At 32.2% G+C, this 23413-nt stretch overlaps 1 protein-coding gene across 2 annotated transcripts in view; it reads left to right on the top strand.

The window, feature by feature from the left end:
- The window catches only part of LOC118199025 (trypsin-1-like), a 124930-nt gene that overhangs the window by 63030 nt on the left and 38487 nt on the right, over positions 1–23413 (top strand). The window contains exons 1-3 of one of the 2 annotated variants that reach the window (XM_035370906.2): positions 7953–8637; positions 10529–10658; positions 20219–20476. In XM_035370906.2, coding sequence (XP_035226797.1) covers positions 10559–10658; positions 20219–20476 — 358 coding nt within the window. In that variant the 5' untranslated portion in view covers positions 7953–8637; positions 10529–10558. Of the gene's footprint in view, positions 1–7952; positions 8638–10528; positions 10659–20218; positions 20477–23413 lie in introns of those variants that run through there. The other variant, XM_035370838.2, reaches the window with a different exon arrangement.

The following is a 23413-nucleotide window of genomic DNA, read 5'->3' on the forward strand; positions in this document are numbered from 1 at the left end:
GATAAATTAATTCCTCGTTAAAATCCTTTGAGGAATGTGGCATAAATACCACGATGGAATTTATACTAGAATTCCGCAAGAATCATAAAATTTTGAAATATCTTAAAAAGAGATACGTCAACAATACATCTTAAAATTCTAAAGATTTATCTGAGAAGACGTTTCGAAAGAACGTAAATGATTCATGGATCCATTCTTATTAAACGCAAAATAAGTATCAAAGTGGAAGTGAAAGATTATTATTGTACAAGAAAAGAAGAAAAAGTAGAATGTTCTTTATTTGCAAAAATTATAATAATCTGTTAATAAGGATAAATGTTATCAAAAGTACTATACTAATATCCTAAATATTAATAAGAACAGCCATAATGTAACTTTTATTTATCAAAATTTTAAGTTTTGCTCCCGCTAAAATAAATTCAGAAATAGTTTTATAGTTATTATTTCATGTATGCAGTAAGTAGAATACGCATATTAGTTATTGTTCAGTTAAAAGGTGAAGAGTTTTCTGGTTACGGGCGAAAAGTTTCATTTCATAAACAAAACGAAACCCTTGTCATCTACAATCGGCATTCGAATGAAATGGCAGCTGATTAGTATATTCTCTCGATGTGTTTCATTTTGAGCTTCTATCTAATTAACGCTTCGCCGCTGCCTTCATCGAGTCCTCGCATCATTTTTATTTATCTGATAAAAGGTTCTTGGCTTCAATGAACTTTAAAACCTGAAACTTACTCCTTTCGCTTATTTATATCAACTTATTATAATGCTGTCTTCTCAATCAGAAGCGCAAAGGAATTTTGATAACAACTCTTTGTAAAAGACTGTTCTTCATAGTGAGGGAAAAAGAATATAAATATTAATAAATATTTCTAAATTTATATTATTAAATGTTTCTAAATTTAGATCATCCATCTCTTGCTGATTGTATTACCACAGATTTAACGCATCGCGTATTATTCATCAAGTTTCATCATTGTCTCTTACTACGTAGATGAGCATGTTCACTATTTGTGTATGAGCAAAGAAATATGATAGAATGGTTGTGCTTTCGCCATTGTTCTTTGTAACAGTGTCGTTGCCCGAAACCAGTACACAGCAATTTCCTAAGCCCCGATTCACAACAGCACAATAATAGATGATTAATTATTGAGCGAAGTGTGTTGCGATAACAGAAGAGCTAATTGCATTGAAAGACGGTGCCACATTCAGTGATGATTGCTTGTTCATGTTTGAACTGTTCAAGCACATAAATGTCGCGTGCCTTCGATAATATTCATCAGATACAGCGTCAGCTAATCATATTATTGTTCCGTGTGCTATCAACATTATTGTGTTAACTTAAAATGAAAGCTCTTTGCCATTTATCATATGGGTTTATTCCAAGGTTGAGTTCTATTCTATGCATATCCTGTCTTCTGTCCTATCTCAGCCGGTTAACCTATTCCTTGCATTATTTTACTGAGTTATGGGAAATATCTATTTATTTCTCTGAATAACAGCCGCATGAACTGTTGGTTATATACCGAGTGGCGACAAATTATAAAACACCATTTCTGTACAAAATGGTACCTTTCCACTGGGAGCTGCTCATATGCTACCTAAATTTCTAGGCTAACCGGAAGGATAGGTAGAGGAGATACATGCATACTGTGTCTTCAAGTCTATACAGTATACATTTACACATTCATCAGATGCTAACAAACTATTCACTGAAAGCGATACGCTAGCTCGCTACTCACAGTAGTAGAAACCAAGGTTGCTATACTACAAGGTTTGCTCTTCTGTGACGTCACTGTTTCATAGTCAGCTCAAAAGCAACTATTACCTAAACCCTTTGTGTCTTCGATTCCCTTGGAATTTTCTCCTTCCTTAACGAATGCCAGTATGATGTTAATTGAAAGCATATCCGGGTGGCAGTCAAGAGGTCCCAACATGGACGAAGTTGATTTCTCAGATTGTTAGCTCTGAAATAAACCTAATGACTCTACAAAGACTCTTTGTTAACTTTGAAGAGAAATAACAATATAATAAACGCCATAAATTGACTAGCATATGCGAGAGTGCTCAAAGATCAGTACTTGCTTTTTACTTGATATTTCTAGTTAAAATTATTCTGTCAATATGCGATACTAGTTTAATGCAAGGCTTAATTCCACGTGTTATTTCGAACACTAGAGTTTGAATCGAGATAATCTTAAACAATAGTAATTATGGCTAACTAATAAATAACCAGCAATATTTAAAATAATAACAACATTTTATGATACCTTATTGTTGTAGGATACATCTATAAAATCAGACTCTGGATGTTAGTCATTATCCAAAAAGAAGATGGACATAAACTTTTAACGAGCATAACTAATAACTAATTTTTCTAATTTAAAAGCTGACCAAAATTTTTCTGCACCTTTTTTTTTTTTTTTTTTTTTCGTTTACAAAATTTTTCTGCAGTAAAGCAGTAAAGATAATTTCTGTAATGATCTGCTAAGATTTAACAAGCGAGCTCAAAAAAGCAGGAGTAAAATGTCATATTAAAAATCACGAAGCCTTATTGATCGTATGGGATTATTCTAACTTAAGCTGCTTCTTTAAAGTTATTCTAGTTTAAGATTTGGGGATTCTGTTAATACAAACTTGTATAAAGCAATTGTGAGATGAACGAAAATGATATTTCTTCCTTTTATTTATCATTGATATTACCTATATATTCTTTAGTTTTTAAATAAATAAATCATGCTCCTAATTTTAAAATTATTTTATTTAGAACTTCATGAGTTGATATGTTTACCAAACATTTTTATTTCATATTAATTTCTTACTTAGTTATTTCCTTTGTACTTATTACTTGAAAAGCATAAACAAATATGTCATTCTTTAAAGCACTTATAAAAAAATAAAACCAGTGCGATGTTGTGCCATGGTATGTTATGTAAGAAGTTGAAACAATTTTTATTAATTAGAGAAATGCTGCAAATATTCATAAGACTTTCAGTTGCTTAAAGTATAAATTAAATATGTTTTTTTAATTTAGGCGCATTAGAAAGATAAAATAAAGATATAAATTATTACGAACTGCGAAATGATTCAACTTGTTAAGCAACTGCACATTTATAGTTTGGAAGATGAATTTAAAGATCGTACTCGGATCAAATGACAACAATCTGGAAACTGGCTATTAGCCATACCTCGTGGAAAGTGAATTAAAGATCTTATATCTCTTGTAAAGACAATACTCAGCAGGTCGCATGGATGTAAACAGCCATTGTAGCATAGTATTATAGTGACTATCAACTGGATTCTCGCAGGGATTCTGACCACAGAGCTTCCAGTTGCCATCTGGACGTGTTGATGGAGGAGCACCATGTTACACGAGGAGAAACACACAGTGTAGGCAATAATTCCTTTAAATGTAAAATATTCTCTACGAAAGGGTAATGTCCAAAAAATTGTAAAGACTGCTCTTCAAAATTCATAATTCGATATTTATTTTTTTTAAATTATACCATCAGTTTTATTTATATCCCTCAAAATGTCGTTATTAGTCAATTACATCTAAATGATTGTTCCAACAACTAGAACCCACTGCAGTGTTGCTTGGCTTTGAAAGAAAAATATTTACTTTCCTAGTCGTACTACAGAATCCTTAAAATTTATAAAATTACTTTACCAGAGTTATTCAAATTTAAAAAACTATTTTTTTGCTAAATCTTGTGAAATATATGATTTACAAATATGAAAATTTCAAATGACTATCCTTCTATTATGAATAAATACTACTATTTTTCAAGCATGAAAAATAACAATAAAGTGCTAAGATTTTAGAAGCAAAATTTTTCCTTTTTATATCAATGGCATGAAAGATAAACTACAAAATTAAGAATCTTGTTCAATGTGTTAAATAATGAAATTTTACCCAAGAAATGTTATGAAATGTAGAATTATGAAAATGACAATTACTACATTAGAGCTCTTTGCCGAGCTTCATCCACTTCTGACCAAAAATACCTGAATAGATGGAATCCGGAGTTCACATATAACCCCTCTTTATTTAACACCCTACCCCTCGAGAGGACTTCGTATCAATAGTTTTTAAGTACCCTCATTTTACAAAGATTAGGCTTCGAAGTTTATACTTTCTCCGGGGTTCAAGCAATGACCTAACGGCATGAACTTTGGCGTCCAAAAACCACCATACCATCCTGGAGGACAAATTAATTACACAGCATTCTGTGTAATAAGCATGTGAACACTATAAGCAGTAGTTTTAGTCATGCATATAAGAAATATAAAATATATCATAAGCCATCCATATGTATTGGAAACGAAATTACGTGTTGTATAGTTCTACATTATATGTAAGATTAGGCTTAGATATATTATATAGCTATAAAGAACTAGTAAATATATAATCATAATCATAAGTGTTATTTAGAATTTTAAGTGACCACAGATTCTATGGCTGCTGTTCTTAATAATTTTCCGGTACACTTTTTTTATGAAAGTGGGAATTTATGAAAACGTTTAATTATTCTATGCCACACATGGTATGAAATTTCTTTGTTTGGACTCTTTTCATTCAATTACATGAAAAGATGTTCTCACTTGAGAATATATATCTTTAACAAGTGTTTCAATAACATTCTGTTAGATATCTATGTTCTTTAAAAATATCATCAATAAATGCATAGTACTGTTCTTCCTTCCAACAATAAATGTATGCATTTTAATCTAGATTTCAATTCAAGCCTTGCTTTGAAATGTCCATTAGTAAACAAAACTTTGAACAACAAAATATATCGATGAAGAAATATATGTACTGGCATTTGCGCGTTTAGCAAGGATGTATCATTGTTAACATTATCGTCGAATCTTTGTTGGATAAAAAGCCTGCTTTCTCCTCTCTTAACGCATCGCAGCTTCATTACGTAGCTTACCTCTGTTTTTATTTTCTTTCTTTGATAGAGTCACTTATCTAAACCTGTTTAATAAACCTTCTCTTCCCAGAGGTCAACCAACTCGATGTCCGGAACTGATTTTAGAAGCTGCAATTACCTTAATTCACCTGATGCTTTGCTCAAACTTTGCTTTTCTTTTAACAGCTTAGCCATTAAGGAAGAAACTCCCATCTATCTTTTGAGCTATAACATGATAAAAACTTCTTTGATGCAAGAATTTAAAGCACGTATACTTCATGTACTTCAAATAATGCTAAATGCTCAATGGATAAAATATGACCTTTTTCTTAAGGCGCGGCAGGTCGCATTAAAAATGCAACATATTTTATAACTAAGTAAAAGCAACTTTTATTTAAATAGCGTAAGATAAAATTTTATTTGTTACAGAAATCCAATGGTTTTTAATATAGGCGACTCGTATGTTCGATATTTTCAATCATATTTAATCGTAATTTCTATAAAATGGAATTTTCAAAGATGTGCATCTTAAGAGTGCTAAGATTTTATAATTTTCTAAGGTTCAAAGTAATATTAAAGATTTTTATTCAAAATTCTGTTTTGTTAACCTGTTTAAAAACATTAATTTAACGAAATTTTGTTGAAGGCTTATTACTTATAATTATAGTTTATCTTCCAACCATCCTGAAATTCTTCTTTTCCGTTCCTAAATTTTACTATCGGTCGGGAAAGATACACATTGCAAAATCCCACTTAATATGTTACAGCATCCTGCACCACAACTCCACTAACGCAACTACAGCGAGACTGTTTCATAAAGATGCCCCATAAGACCAAGTTTGAGCTTGCAGAAAGCAATTTTCTTGAGATGTTGTGTCCTAAATGTTGAGGCATTGGTATGTAATTATGATTTTAGAGTGTGAAAAAATTATGGAGTACAAAGAATTATTTTGTTAGCTACTCAAGAATATCTACTGTCGCAGCTGTAAAATTAATTTCTTCACACTTTGCATACGTTCTGAATAAAAATCTTAAGATCTAGTTTGATAAATAGTACTATTAGTAAAGACATTACGCATTTTACATTTTTAAATTTGGAGACAATATCTTTTAATTCCTTACTCTATTATTTTAAGAGTTTAGAAATTATCAGTCTCCCTCTTAAATTATATTTTAACTGTTTATTATTTCCGTGCCAAAGGAATATCCAGCCTAATCTTGAAGTTACTTTGGGTTCTGAAATGTCTGATCTTCAAGTTACTTGTATGATCTTTCCAACATCAAGTTAGTTGTCTCATCTTGAATCTACTTGATTTTTCCAGTCCCATCTCTAAACTGTTTGGAGTTCCGAAATGTCAGTTTTTTAATGATTCCGTAACGAAATGTGTATTCAAGGCTTGTTCAAGAAGTCTAGCATATTCGACGTATGTAATCTATGACTGAGATTGCGTTTCCTATGATTTTCGGAAATTTATGAAGCATCAAAATATGCAGTGATGAGGAAAAGTTTACAAGGACAGTTTTCCTAAACTAATTGATAATCATATGAAGTATTTTTATATATTTTCTCTGGAAAAAGGGAAGGGGACACTGATATTATGATCAGTAATTTTACATCTTCTTGTTTCAAATGTTTAGTTCTGTTTTAAAGGTTCTCTTACCTTCACACATGGAGATTTAGCTATGGAGTTACATAAAGGAAGAACACCATAAAATTAAATTGAATTTTGAACAAAGTTTTTGATTCCGTTTCTGTTTTATTGGTCTGGTCATGCTTTTTCTTTTCTCTTCATTTTTGAATTAAGATTTAATCGTCTTTATTATTAAACTGAGTTTATAAATTTTGTAGTAATACTAAATAGTACTGATTTTATAGTGCTGATGAAATTAGTGAACTCAAAGACAGTCATTTTATGAAACCGTAGTTTCCATTATAATCACCTTCAAAAAGTAAAATTACTAAAAAATAGGTAAATTCAAATTTTGTGACAGGTAATTCAAATCAGTGAAAGTTTTAGTCCTATCCAAAGCATGCACCCAAATGACTCGACCGATGAAAGTATATTCTCTGCCCCATTGCATTATGAAATGCTAGGCGGGTTTTACATTAAAAATTAGTATGTCCTAAAATTGTGAGAGCATTTTAATATGCGCAGTGCATTTATTTTAATTACTAAAACGAGTATTTATATTTTTCGAGTAACTAAATTACTCATTAAAAGTGGATCAATAATCATTGCAACTTAACGCTTCAAAATCGAAAACTAAAGTATATCTGGAAGGTAAAATTAAAAAGCCATCACTATGCTTTTTAATTTTACTGTGTAAATTAATTTGCAACTGTGTACAACGAAACATTTAGGTCTAAGTACTCATCTAAGGTTCTTTTCCAGTTATGATATTCATTAAAAGCAAGAGATAATATAAATTTAATTGAAAAATTGAGGGGGGAAATGTATCATCAATTCTCAACGATAGTTGGTGGCGAGATCAAACTGCTCACTCTGAAAACACATTTTTGTCCTTCAATTTCTGCATAATTAATGCCTAATTTTTATTATTGGCTCCTGGAATAAAAATGTTTTAGAACGGAAGATTTTAATTAATAGATCTTTTTGTGAGTATAATTGTGGCTTCAACTTGTAAATAATTTATACGTTTTATTTAAATGTTACTTTATTAAACGATGTATATTATCTCATTGAAGGAGCACAATGAAAATAATCTGGAAGCCACATATTTGTAGATCATCTTATTTCTTTGCAATATATGCTTTTAATTTTTTTAATTCTTCGTGTTGGATAAAAATGTTGATTTTTTCTGAATACTGCTGTTCAGAAATAAATAATCACTGCCAGAACGAAGGGAGGGGAAATAACTGGGAGACTTGTTTTCATTGACACAACCTCACCCTCTATGAAAAACATTACAACCAGTTCACGAGCAAGACTGAGAGACGACCTTGCGAAGCACGCATCTTGCCTCGGGACATATTTTCTGATGCAGGCCACATTCAACTCATTGCCGAAAATAATTGAGCAAATGCTTCAGTGGCAGTCAGCTGGCCACTGGCAACTGAAGTACGTGCAAACATGTTTTTGGTTTAGAATGTTCGAGTAAACTCGAGATGGGGATTTGACTGAGAGAATATTATTTGCCGAGAACAATATTAAGTTTTGCAACAAGGAATAGGATGAGAAAGAGCAATTAAATCCAATAATGCTTTATCGAGTTTAATCCCCATTTAATAGCACAAGCTAATGATACCCTAAATTTTTAGTCGCAGAAAAGGAATAAGAATCCAAGCAATGAAAGAGTGATGGTGTTATTAAACAGAAACAGGTTCAATTAAAGAGTAACTGGTGCAAGAATGAGAAATTGTTTACAGAAAGTAAATTGAATTTTAGCATCAAGGAAAGGAAATTCTTCTAATTCTTGCGTAATATTCGTCATACGTTTCAAATAATCGTATTTTTTTTCTAGTTGAGTATGGACTGCATAATGGATAATATATTGAAATGATTAGAAATGCACGTAATGGAGCCTAGAGCACTTTTATCTTAACCGAAAGTTATCTTAAAATTTCCCAATATTGTATAGTAAGCAGAATTAATGTGTATCATTAATCCACTCATTCGAAGAAATCTTTATCCTGGAAAAAAAACTGAATATCTAAGAAGATGCTGCATTCGCAACGTAACATCATGAGAAGAGAAAAACAGTAATTTATTTTCATTCCTTATGTTTTATTCCTAAGAACTAAAATTATTTTATTTACTTTTGCTGTTATTTAAAATAGTATAAAGTTTTAAGAAATTGTATACTAATTTAGCACATATTTATTTACGATGTTTACTTAAGAAATAAACATCATGGATAATTTGGAAATTAAGCAGATGTTACAAATACTGTAACATAAATTTTAATATATTAGTGTAACAGATGCAATTCAATTTATAGTCAAAAAGGATTTGTTAAGTATATAAAACTTTATAAAAATAAAAGACTATTGTAATGTGAAGAAGAATTGTACTCAAACTGAAAATTAATCTTATTGTAGGCAAAGTTGCTATCTATATTATATAAGTTAATAATATAACTTTTAACTAATGTTAGCTTCTTCTATCTGCATAAACTTAATTCAGCTTTGATGCCTTTTAAAAATATAGCTTTGGATTATTGCTTAGAAATATATATATGTAATATAACTGCTCCATTATTGTAATAAGACTGCGTTATTATTGAAATAAGTTGACTTGGTAGAAGTAAGTTGCAGCGGATTGGCAGTGGTTTTCTGCATCATAACTTGAAGACAACTTGATTGCGTAGTTAGAACGATGGATGCATAAACCAAAAAACTTCTAGATGTGGCTGTTTCGAAACAGAATTTTATTGCAGGATAATTGACATCAGAACATCTTTCTGTAGCTAAGATATTTTTCAATCATAGTTGAATCCAATAATTTCCATGTACACGTGTTTTAAAGTACGACTTCCTCCCAGGCAAGCAAGCAACAGTGTGGATGAGAAGCGTCCTGTCAGGAGGAAAGCGTAAGGGAAAAGGACGTAGCGATTCAGAGGAAGAAGGGAGGAAGTCAAAAAGTTTCATTTCCGAGTTTAATCAGTTTTGGTTAACAATTATTTGATTGGGCAAGAGGTATCTGCATTAAGCTTTACGTAGGATCGCATGTTTAATTTAAATGACGCAGTTTAGACTTATATCGCTATTTTTAAGAGAGAGAGAGGAAGTCCCCAAATTAAATAAAAACCAAAAGAGGTTTAGCCAATTAAATTTAGAAATTTGCTTTCATATTTCTTATCTTACACATATATATAGTCTAAAATAAAATTACTGGTTCGTGCAGAAAAATATCACAAACTTCCCTGTTCTAGAGGTACTACCCTCTGACTAGCCAGTTTGTATATATACAGCCTAAAATAATTTTTGTGACATCTTTAAGTAAAAATATATATACTTCCATCTTGAAATGTTCAAGAAATTAAGAAAATATATTAAAAGCATATAAATCCAGGTATAAAATGTCATTTTGGCTTTAAAATAAAAAATACCTCCCCTTATGGCAGTTTTGGGAAATTTGGAGTCTCTTTACTCTTAGCCGGCTGGAGGGTTAAGAAGGAAATTTGTAGAAAAAGTTCTCAAAATTTGCTATGTGCGTAATAGAAAAATTTACTTCACTTTTTGTTACATTCTTAAGCCACATGAAGAAAGTTTTAGTAGAATGTAATAAAAAAGGAACGGTCGCACCCGTTTAAGATAATCTCCCAAAAAGGAAAAATTTAAACAAGAAGAGCAAAATTTTATCAGTTAGATTCACAAGTACTACAAAGTCAAATAAATGTCTTTTCGAGAAAGACAACTTAAGAGGGCGATAAACTGTGTTAAAATATTAAAGAATGTACATTTTAATTTCTCAGAAAAAGAAAATTCATTAGTTTTGGATATTTAAAAATAGCAACTTCTTAGTTATTTTTATTTAAAATATCTATTTTTGTAGACTAATTAATGATTTCTCTTTATTTGCATTGAGATTTAATTTAATGTTATCTAAAATTGTGCTTTTTTTTTTTTTTTTTTTTTTTTTTTTTTGCAGATGCAGCATTCCACATGAGTTGGTTGCATAATGCAATTCGACCTTCCATTGCTGCTTCTAATTATAGCAGTTTCACATGTTTCGGCAACTTCAGTTATCAGAAGAGGGAACAATACGTTTTTCCAGAAAAGTAAGTACACTTTTTCACTTTTAAGCTGTGGTGCAATATTTTCCTTTCATTTATTGAACTCCCTTCAAATGTGCCGTAGACTTCCGGTATTCGTACTCAGATGTCTATGAATTTAATTATCAGAATTATTTTTTTGTTTTTCTAGGCCCAGTAAATTAAATTTTGCTATTAATTTATTTTCCTCGCTGATGTATCAACACAAGAAGATAACGTAGTAACAAATGAACAAGCTGTTTAATTTAAGAAATTAGATTAGCTCATAGTTTCCCAAATTTTTTTGGATGACTGCTCTCTTCTGTTTTGTCTGTCACCATCTACTTATAGCCTATGGCTATACCTACCTATAGCACATGAAATATTTTTAGATATTTATATAGCACATGAAATATTTTTAGATAGTTATTCATTTGCCTTGCATAAAATTATTAACTACAATCCATCATACAAACCGGAAGTAGAATGCTAATGACAAAAGATTTCTTAAGACACTTGCCGTGGTATTTACTACTCCCCAAATTCGTATTTATAGTGATATCCAGTACGCTTAAAGCAGTATGTTTTTTTAATATTTTATACAGATTTGGCCTACGGGTACTCATATGGGTCTATGACGTTTTCTGCACTGGGGCGTACGAGTACTCACACAGGTCTACGGATTTTTATCCACTGGCTTTTATAGAGATTTGGCCTACGGGTACCCGTACAGGTTGACGAGTTTTTGTCTACTGTTTTTTACGTGGATTTAACCTACGGGTACCCATATAGGTCTATTGGTTTCCTATGAGTACTCGTAAGACAAATCCCAATTAAAATTTTTATTGATCTGTACGGGGCATTTTTAGCAGGGTACAGACCTCTGTGCACGCCTTGCGGGTTTATTACTATAATTGGATTTTAGCGCACGGACCATCACTGTACCTATAAATTTGTGGCGAAACGGACATCACTGTAGGCACAGATTTGTGACGTACTGGGCATCAGTGCAAGTGCGATCAGTCTTTTGAAATATCAGACCGTTAATTTGAAAGTTCTGACCCCTTGGAATAGAAAAAATGGAACTATATGCACCTTGAAGCAACTAATGTGAAAGGGGCTGTCTAACATAATATGCTATGATTCTCGTTAAGATACGTGTTTGTAATGTTTCTATAATCAAGTGTTGGCCTTTTAACTTTTCTCTTATATTTATATCCACTATGTGTATCGTTTTTGAGATTAGATTAATCTTTTGTGAGATAAGTGGCAAATAAGAAGGAAAACGAGACAGTTAGATTTCATTCACCGGCCTTCTATCCGTCAAAAATGGAGACAAATAGCCCTCATGAGCTTTGACTTGTAATAGCTGTGCTTTTTTTCTTTGCCTTAGTTATACAACCTAAAAGTAGATTAAGAAGCATCGTAACGCAATGCCAAAGTTCTCTTTTCTAACAAAAAACATTTCTCGGCAATATTTCATTTTGTACTAAATAAAATGCTATTATTTTTATTCTTGTTTTTTAATCTCCACTACTTTCGGGATTTCAAATAACACAAAAGTTAACTTAAAATGTAAAGTAATTTAATGCTGGTGATTTACAGTTGCATTTTCCAGTGGAATGAAGCGCGAGACAAATTTTAAGAGAAAGCTACGCGGGAATAGTAAAAATATAGGAGCACGTGTACTTAACTTTGAATAAATGGATATCTCAGTAATTTGTATTGAAATTGAATAAATGTAATTGATCACTATGTTAGCTGTAACCATAATTCCATACTTTTATTGTTTTCCAGAAACCTTGAGAAACAGAAACTACTAAAAATTTCTCAAGCGACAGGTTGAAATCTATAAAAGGCCGGAGACAGAGCGTTTGAGTCAGTTTTTGCGAGTTGTTTAGCTAGCTGCTGTTGTTATTGTTGCGAGGTTCAGCGTGAGAGCGGATTAGCTTTCTCTTTGCATTGCGTTGCATTCTAATGTTTATAATAGTTTGAAGTATAACTATTGATTATATTGCGTGATATTGTAAACACTTGTACGAATATCTCTAAGGAAAATTCCAGCGATCTGTTATATTTCTTTTGATAAGAATAAATTTTATTAAACTTTTACATAATTTATGCATTTAATAAATTACGAAACTTACGCGCGCAATAATACATTGCAATTGGTGACTTTCGCTTGAACAATTCTTGTAAATATCAAACATTATGTCTCGTAAACATCCTTAATAGAAAAACGTCTTTCCATGTTTTTCGTAAGCACTGTGTTTCCGCATTACGAAAATTATTACTTCCATCATATTCAACATTTACGCATACTAAACATCTTGACGCCATTACCACGTTCACTGTTCTTGTTCCATCATGCCTTGCATTACGAAGCAGCAACGCTAATAGTGTTACGAAGACAAACATCATTCTAAATCGAATTAAATTTGAGGCAGTCTTACATTAAGATAAATAATTTAATTCATTTTGGAAACTTGCCTAGGTAAAGTCCGGTAAGAAATGAAAAATGTACGGCTTTGGTTTCTATTTTAATTGTGCTTGAGAACAGATTTCAAGATTTCAGTAAACATCAATTGTATTTCGGTAATACGCCGAAATTCGATACTAATACTGCTGCATTTTTCTTTGGCATTAAATTTACCTGTGAAATTACGAACGTGATGTATAAAATTGCTATCAGACGCGCAGGGTAAAGGAAATTCCTTTAAATGGATCTTTAAATGGATTAAATAATGTTATTAATTTAAGTGGAAAATTCCTAAAAACTCATAAAATTTCTACTATATATTTCCTTTTAAATTAAATAGTATTTATTTGAGTATGTAACTTATTACCTATAGAAAATAATTAGCACTTAATGAAAATTCCCTATTCATGATTCTTGAAAAGCGTCATATTTGTGAACAAATTTTATCCATATGAAACACATAGAAAGTAAAATAAGAATAAAAAACTAAATGACGCATTTTGATTATTCTTGTTCTCCTATGGCATCAGTTTTATCTGCAAATTTGAAAACGGAATGTATAGAATTCCTGTCTGATGCGTATCATAAAGAAAATAAATTAAAATGGATTAAATAACGTTATTCATTTAAGTGGAAATTTTTTTAACACTAATAAATTTGTAAAGGAAATTCGTTTAACTATATTAAATAATTTAACACTTATAATATTACAAGTCAATTGGCTGTCGTTAATTTGCTTTGTCACTACTTTAATTTGTGACCTTCTTTCCTGTTATACTCCAGAGTTGCATTAGTGTTCAAAATACAAGTTGAATATTCACGTAAAAAATATTCAGTATATTTTTTCTACTAAGGCCTTTTGGATTAAAAGCAAATGAAATTTATCACACGTAATATTAATATTGATACCTTTATTAATTGTTTTAGTTCTATATGCGACCCCCTAGCATGTTTTCATTGGGCAGAACTGCCTTAACGCTTCTTTGTCGGGCAAGACAACCAAAAAGCTTCTTAAAGTTTCAGAACACCCATCTTTCGGATAATATAGTGTACCACTGTCTTTCATTTGGTGCTATTCTGTCTTCTATAACATATAATTGTCAAAATTTTACTTTTATTTTACGCATTCATTTACACTGGTAAAGCTTATTTTCCACGCACCTTCAGAATATTTATGGGTGACTCAGATTTCTAGTGTTTACTGTTCGGTTAATCAATAACAGCAAAGCAGTCAGGATTCCTATGACAGTTTTCATACCTTTATAATGTAATATTTTATTACAGAGTTTTTAGTCAGTTTGTCTGCTTCTGTAACGTAATGTTTCGTTTTAACTAAAGGTAGAAAGCAAACCTTTTCCCTTACAGTGAAGATATCGTAATAATTAGAATTAACTGGAGGATAACTCCTATTTTTCTCTCTTCCGTATTTTGGAGATTTCTTTCATACTCCTCGATGGTAAAAAAATAATAAATAAAAGTGACACTGAAGGTAAAATTTAGTTTCATTTGTTTATTACCACGCACTACGTTCTCTGTCTTTGATCTCTGATCTTTTATCTTTACTTACCTTAAACTATGCGAATACCTTTATTTTCCAGCTACCTCTTATTGTTTTCGCACAGCAGTATTCTTCGAACTACATACGATTTTTATTGATATCAATCTCTCTGAATTATTAGCTATTCAAAATCTGGATATTACTTCTTTTCAAAATCAGAATTTACTAAAATACAAAAAAATATTATTTAAATCGATTGATATTATAAAATGCTTTAAAAAATTATTATCAACTTTCTTTGATCATCAGTAAAGGAATGTGCTCATAGCTTATTGTCTTGGTGTTTCTATGATTTATTTACTCGGTATGAAAATAAAAGGTAAAATCATTCTATAACTCTGAAATTTATAATTTATAAATGCAATTACGCATATTATTTACAATAGTTAACTTTGAGCTATCTCTGTACTATTGTTAGAACATGGGGTTCTATTCATATTGATCTGAATGATCTTTCTAAATATCAATCAGATCGATATGAATAAAGCTTCGTCCAACATTAATAGTTGCCCATGAATAGAATAATATCCCCTGTCTCCTGAAGATTATATGCATTAATAATTTCTTAGTGTCCTATTTCTATTCTCAGTTGTGTAAAGTAAATAAAACTCTCCATTTTTTCCTTTGACTGCGAATAACGCAAACAGGTGCCTGATTGAAATCTCTCTCAGTGAGAAAATTGCTTATAAAAGAGGCCAACATTAATCGTTTATAAGAAACGAAGAGAGTTGACTTGTATTTTTCCGTTTATTATAGCAAACTTCGTGAAATTAGCAATACTGAGTGGAAGAATGCCACAGAATAAGTGTTGAAAACGTTGTCGATAAAAAGGTGTTGGCATGGGCAAAACAAAGGTAAAATTTGGTTTAAATCTAAAGTATGAAATGTTGCGGTAATACAAACAAGGCTCAAATGACGTACATTATATATTATTAGAAGTGATTTCAGCAATTTAACTCCACTGCCTTCTTCATCTATAATACCCATCTGATCAAAGAGCACTGAATACTGGTGGTTCGAACCTAAGTGGATGAGCTGATTGCACTGGCGTTTGTCGTTTTATTCCCTGTGAAGTAATTTTAATACTTGTGTGTCTTGCTTGATACAGTGATAAAATAAACATATCCAAAATAAATTTATTCTAAACATTTTATTGCATATTTACACGAGTTATATGTATATACATGCAACATGAATCCAATATAGTTAAAACGAAACAACCATAAGTGTCAATGTTTTAACTCACGTGCTGTGTCAATACCCTATAAAATATACCAGCCACACCGACTAAAACCTAAGTTCAAACTCAGGTGCGAAACCCTATTGAAGTTATCGCAGAATACCCTAAACTTCCAATAACTGTCCGTCTCTTTTGCTGGTTCTTCAATGGTAATAAAGAGGAAGCTGAATGACTGGCCGCGGAGAGATACATGACACTTGTAAATTAATTTTAATATTAATGTGTGAGCATTTTAGAGTGTGCATTAATTTTAATATTTGATTTTGAAGTGTACAAGCCACTTTTCCTTTAAAATGGCCTTCCCTAATGTATCCCTTCCCTTACGTAAGTAACTCTCATGTGCTTTGACTTATTCAAACAAAGATGGGCCCACCAGCGGCCGAGCGGTAAAGCCGCTGAACACTGGTAGTTCGGTCCGAGGTTCGAATCCAGCGAACGGGCTGGCTGCATGGGTGTTTTCGTGGTTTTTCCTATGTGTAACGTGTATACGAGCCAGTTTCCCTTAGAAAGTCCTCCATGAAAGGCATCCCTCCCCTTTGGCAGATAGCCCTAGTGTGCTTTGCCGTAATTAAATACACCATCAAATAAAGATAACAATCTTCTTCTGCAACTACAGGTTGAAAGCGATGATGTTGAATCTCTGAAGGCGATGATAATTTCAAACTAAAAGCCGAAAGTCCAGATTGAGAGTGCAGTCTTCTAACAAAAACTGATAGAGCCATTTATTCAGAATACTGCAGGAGACTTCTTTGTCACTTATCAATTCAGGTGTAAATTTCTGTAATTAGCTTCCCTGAGTGCCCTGATATAAATGAATGAAGTATTAGCAGCCTCATTTGCTCAAGCATGAATTCCATTTAGTAATTGCTTTCTTTAAACAGATTAATATCCGAACGTTACACACAAACCATATTCAAGTTGTTAGAGCCAGAAACGTAGTAATTTTATAGATGTTATGAGCAAGTGGGGAAATTTTTAGAAGAGTGTTCAAATTTCCAGTGAGCTGCATGATAATTCGTCCTATGAAAGTATTAAATTATTGAAAAGTTATGACCAGCAATAGAGTAATATCTTCAAGCAGTAACGAACTACTTTGAAGAGCTAAGTATGGTAAACTTAGCTTTATTTTCATTTTAATATTTTATGCACGGTATCTTCTGAGAAAATGTAGGGTTGCTAAGCGATCTGGCAAGCATAAGTGTTCAACATACAGGAACTTGATTAAAAATATATGATCAGTGACTTATGGCATGTGCAATATTTTGTTATTCGCATATTTTTTTAACTATGCCATGCATATTTAGTTCTACCTTCGGCCTCTTGTAATTTTTCAAAACCGTGTTATCTAATATAGTTATGCTATCATTAGTTCAAATAAACCAGGTTCTACTGCAACATAAGCATTAACTATGAAAAATTATAAACACGAATTTATTTGAAGTTACATAGAAGTTTATTATTTGAAGTTTGAAGTTACATCTTTATTTGAAGTTACATGTTTACTTTAGTTTCAATACTCAGTTTTGAAATGTTCAATAACCATAAAGTTATTGAAATTAATTTAAGAAATCTGTATGAAAAAAGTTAATTCCTAATTCTGCCCATATTTTATGACCCTACCTGAAATTAATTGTCAATATCGGATCAAAAATATTATACTATTTAAAAGAAATCAATTAATTTTTAAATAATTTGATCCATCAACATAAAAAGAATTAATATAATGAGAGTTATAGTGCAAAGAGAATAAAGTGCAAGTTTTGAAGAAAAGTAGTCTCTTAACCCTCACAAAGAATCTTGTGCTTGTAAAAAATAGGGTCAATAATGTAAATTTGTAATGCATGGAATAACAAATAATGCGTGAACTATATTGCAAACTTGCCTTAAATCGGATTTTTTAAACTTAATGTGGTATTTCTGCTGACAAAAATGCTCTATTTTTAAAGGAAAAAGATATGTATGCTATTTACTTTCTCAGAACTTATCTGCATTATTCCCGAAAGAAGAAAGTGATCTTTCACTCTGGGAGGTACATGAAACCTTACTAAAGTAAAATAAAACCTAAGATCTTTTATTCAGGTTTCTAAACTGTAACGGTACTTATCAGCTAAAGTGAAGTACTTGAGAGTTGTGTGCCCCTTTTCTGATAACGATTCGATAACCATACACAATTTCCCATATTTTTTCCTTTTTTAAACTAAGTTTTTATATTATTTTATAATGTTTCTACATATCTTGCTAAATCGTTAAAAATATGTGACTGTTAAGTAGCACATAAGCGATTACTCTGCTCCGAGTGCATAATACATGACGTTAGAAAAATCTTTTATTAATAACAGTAATTGTGCAAACCTTTAAAAATATAACAAAATTCCGTACGTTGTATAAGAACTGGTGGTATTATAAATGATGTTAATTAAAACTACACTGGTGTCCAAAAATTAAGGACGAGACGGTTTTTTCAATATAACTTTGTACAAAAGCTTTCCAAATCAACACATTTAATACCGTAAGATCCCCAATACGTAAGGACATGAGTAATGTAAGGAACACTTACTAAAAGAGAAATCAGAGGGATGAAAAGAAGCTTTATTGAAAAAGTAGCATGGAGCGCAATGCGTCTGAAGGCCGAAACATCCCTGTGATGGGTGTCCAGCAAGAAACATCCGATCTTTAATAGGGGATATGATCTCCCCTGACTGCTAGGCAGGTTTCACAGCGTCTGCCCATGCTGAGAATGAGGGTGTCAATGAGTTGTTGAGGCATTGCTGCCCATTGGTCTTGCAGCGCCAATCGAAGCTCCGGAATCGTTACTGGTGGTAAGGTACGAGCTTCCAAGCGTCTGCCTAGAAAATCCCATACATACTCGATGGGATTGAGATCCGGAGATCGTGCCGGCCAATCCATACGTTCAATATCCTCACTCTCTAAGAGCTGTTCGGCAGCTACTGTGCGATGACATGGTGCATTGTCGTCCATGAAAAGGAACTGCGGACCCATAGCGCCTCTAAAAGGACGCACATATGGAAGAAGAATCTCGTTACAATAACGGGTCCCGTTGACTGAACCTGCGTCGAAGATGTGAAGGTCTGTATGACTACCAAGCATGATGCCTACCCAAACGAGAACACCACCACCTCCATACCTGTCCCCTTTCAATGATGTTCGAGGGATGATTGCGGCTTCCCCGCTCTCTCCAGATGAGTATGCGATGAGAATCGCTACTCAGACTGAATCTGCTCTCATCTGTAAAGAGTACTCGTCCTCATTCATTGCCGGTGTTCCCGGCACCACAGAAAACGCCTTTCCGATGGGCAGGCGTTAGAGGTACACACCGTACAGGGCGTCGTGCAAACAGACCACCACCGTGCAGTCTTCTGGCCACGGTAAAACGCGATATTGGTCGTCCAGTCGCCTGTGTCGTGTGTCTAGCGATTTCTCCCGCTGTCTGCCGCCTGTTTCTTCTGGCCTGTAAGGCAATATACCGGTCATCTGCGGGTGTGGTTCCTCGTGGACGACCACTACTAAACCCCCGGATAGCTGTTCCTGTAGTTTGAAATTGTCTCCAAAGTCGTGAAACGATGCTGTGAGCAATTTCGAACTCTGCAGCCACACTTGTCACACTGCGGCCTTCCTCCAACTTCCCAATGATTCGACCTCGGGTAAAAGCATCCAGATGTCGTCTAACAGATTGATTATTCGCCATTTCTCGCTGAGGCAGCAACTCGGTGTGATTTTAACTGCTATACGGCGTGCAATCTCTTTGCCAAAAATACTGATCTTACACCGACAACATGCTTTATACTACTGAGACACTCCCCCATTACGTCTACCTGCATATCTGTGCATGTGCTACCGTACATCACCTTACTTAATCTCCTGATTGGTCTTTCTGTCCGCTCTGCCTCTTCGTTCAGCTGATATGCTAATTTTTCGACTTCGTCCTTAATTTTTGCACACCAGTGTATAGCTCAGAAATGAATAAATATTTAGATCATTGGGAAATACGTGTGTTGCTTTTATACCGTTTTAATAAATATGCAAATAATTCGAAATGCAAATTAAATATCGTATGTTATGCTGGATAGACTCTAAGAAGCAGTAATCTGCCAGGTCGTGTCAATGATAAATTGAAGACCATATATGTCACAGTAAGACAATATTTTCTACGCTATGAGCTTGATAAATGACGTCACGTAACCTAACTAGATTCGGAAAACGATTAAGACTATAGCCATTTGCAAAGTCAAAATGTAACTGAAATGAATTATTTCAACTGGAATAAAAACTGATTGTCGTTCTTTTCTTAGGATTTTCGCAAGCCGATGAGAAATTATCTCGCCTTCGACCTTCATCTCTCCTCCGGAATTTCCTGAAACCAAAGAAAGTAAATCTCTTTTCTGGATGCCCTGAAAATACGCAATGTTCCTTCATTTTATCCTGCTGGTGGACCGGGGATTCTGTAGGCACATCTTGCGGGCCTTTTTTCTTCTGTTGCGGAAGTCAAGACAGCAGAGATGATCAACATGTTCATCAGTTATACTATGGTCCAGTTAGAAATGATCCGCGTATGTTTAATATATTATATTCTAACTTATTATTTCCTTTTTATGTGTATGAAATTATGTGTGTGAAATCTTCTTATGTGTATGAAATTCATATAATATACTGCGAAAATAATTTAACTCCAATTTCATAAATGTAGAATTTTCTGAATATAATTCGCCAACAAAAACTCATATTCTAATAAACAAATTTTACACTCAAACTGTAATAAAATATGTAACAGGAGCTTTAAAATGAAGTAATTGACTCTGAATAATGTTGCTGTATGACCGAGGAAGCATTTTTATGAATTTGCTCATATTATGGTGAAAGAAATGTCTTTTACCTCTTTAAATCTAAATGATTCAGGATGGTGTTTTTCCTTTCTTTTCAATCTCTACTTTTTTTACTCAACAGTACGTAATACATCTGATGATTCCTGCTTCCCAGAATGAATAAGTTACGTTGAAAAGTAACTTTTTTGTTCTTGAATAAAAATGTAATGACTTAACTATTCTTGCATAAATTAAATTTAAATATTTTCAATGTTAACTAAATTGTTGCACAAATAACATTTATTTTCATAACTAATTCCTACGAATAGTTTGCAAGCCGTATATTATCGCCATACAGTTTTATTACACTACCTTTCCTTAATATCTTATCCAAAATTTTTTTTCGAAAAGTCTTTCTGATGACTATCATCAAAAAAATTAAACGCTAGCATTCGGAGAATAAAATACGAGGAATTAAACACAGTAAAATGTGCTGCACACAATAGTAGAAAAGTAGTTGAAGTACTCCGTATCTTTTGTTAATAGATAACCTACTGAACTAACAAATAATTAATTTTAAAAACTTAGATCATAACTCATTATGATTAAACTGTTTTCAATCAAAAAATATCAATAGACTATTGACGCTGATAATTATACTTCCTTAGCATTCCTTAAAGTGATTATAATGCTATTGATTTTTAAATAGTATTAATTATGGTACAAATGCAAACTTAATTTTACGCGATACTTAACATACTGTGTTAATTATTAAGTATTAGTTATATTATTCAGATATTATCTATATTTGAATTTTATTTAAAATCAAGAGATTATATAAAACGACTGATGCATAGAATCATTTTCTTTAATTAAAAGTTTATGCTATAATTATTGTAATTATATATTATTGTTATAATCATATATTTTTAATTCCTGTCTTACATAGTAGATGTTATTTATTTTAGAGATACGTGAGTTACCATAAGGCTAACTTAAACTGAATTTAAAATACTTTGTTGTTTTTCCACTTGCCTGTGTACTTGCAAGTTACTGCATCTATCGGCAATGGCCAATACATATCGGTCACTTAGTGACCCAGAATTCTACTCAGAATTTCAAGCATTATACACAAATTTTATTTGAATAAAACTTAACTTGAACAACTTTCTGTTAGCGACATCTGTAGTCAAAATATCACTGCAAAACATTTATGATAATACTTTATGACTCAACAATAAGACTTATCGTGTCACGTGGGAAACACAGAAACTTTATTTGCTTCAGTGTTTTTTTATCTACTGCAAATACTATATCCTTAAATAAGTTTTACTCATTTTGGTGTTTTCTTAAGATAATCTGGTATCTATATTTGCCAAACTATCGTACTCTGGCTTAAAGTGACGTCATCAATATGATAGTAAATCCAAAGAGTTACTTCCGTAAAACCCAAACTTACTTTAAAACTTTTAACCAATGGCAGAAACATCGTTATCAACCTCAAGCGAAAACTTTAAAATATAGAAGAAACATAAAATGATATTGCTTAAAGAAACTCTTTATGGTAATATTTTGTTTAAATGCTGTCTATTTTAAATGGAAAACGCGTTATTACATTGCTGTAGGTAAAATAACGAAAATAATGAAAGAAGTTATATTTCGTGAATAAAGAGATGAATCTGCACTAGCTTATGTATTATTGATCAATAAGAAATTCGCTACAACTTTTGATAAGCTTTGCATAGAGAAATTTAAAAGATGATCGCACATTATAGTAAACTTCCAATAACCGGTCTGAAATAACGAATGACTGGTTAATCTGAAAACTTATATATATATATATATATATAAACACAAATTGTATATCAGCTACTGAAAATATGCACAAATTTTACGCATAAAAATTTCATAAACTCTTATTTAGAAAAATCAATGCTTTTCACTTGCTAAACTTCGCGCATTGGCAAAACTATTGTGATTAAAATGACACAAGAAACAAGAAATTGAAAACTAATTAACTAATCTCTGATACTTTCTAAACTATGCTTAGGAGTGCTGTTTTTAAAGTCTACATATTATTGGGAAGAAATACACTGTCCTGATTAGAGTGCATTGTTCGTTCTAGAATCTGCAACCGAAATCGGATTCCAAAAAGAAAAAAAAAATGCTGACGAAAATACAGTGGTTAAAAAGAGACTGTATAGCTGTATATTTATTGTACTTTAAGTAATATAGATACAGATATGCACTACAATACATGCTTCGCAATACTGATACATGCAAGCATTGTAATACATACTTTATGATTCACTGATTCACACATGCACATCCATTGGAAGACATACTCCACGATGCAGGCTTGCATTTCTAATCCGTGCTTCGCGATACTGCGTGTACATATTAAACAGATATACGTCCATTGTAATATATATTTCATATGTAAATACATTCATTGTAATATATACTTCACGATATCGCTATTGTAATAAATAAATATATATATTTCATGATGCTCTGTGTACTTGCTGCTAAATTTTTAGCTACTGAAAATAGTTACCTATAGGTTATCCTCCCTTCCCTTCTCCCGAAAATAATAAACTGTTATTTGAAATATCTACACCCCGAATAATTCCGATAAACCAGGTTTTTATCATATTCAATTTATGCTAAGAATTTAAAAAGAAA

Source organism: Stegodyphus dumicola, chromosome X2 (assembly GCF_044657685.1).
Source record: "Stegodyphus dumicola isolate Sdum_Otavi_A_Nest chromosome X2, ASM4465768v1".
Lineage (NCBI taxonomy): Eukaryota > Metazoa > Arthropoda > Arachnida > Araneae > Eresidae > Stegodyphus > Stegodyphus dumicola.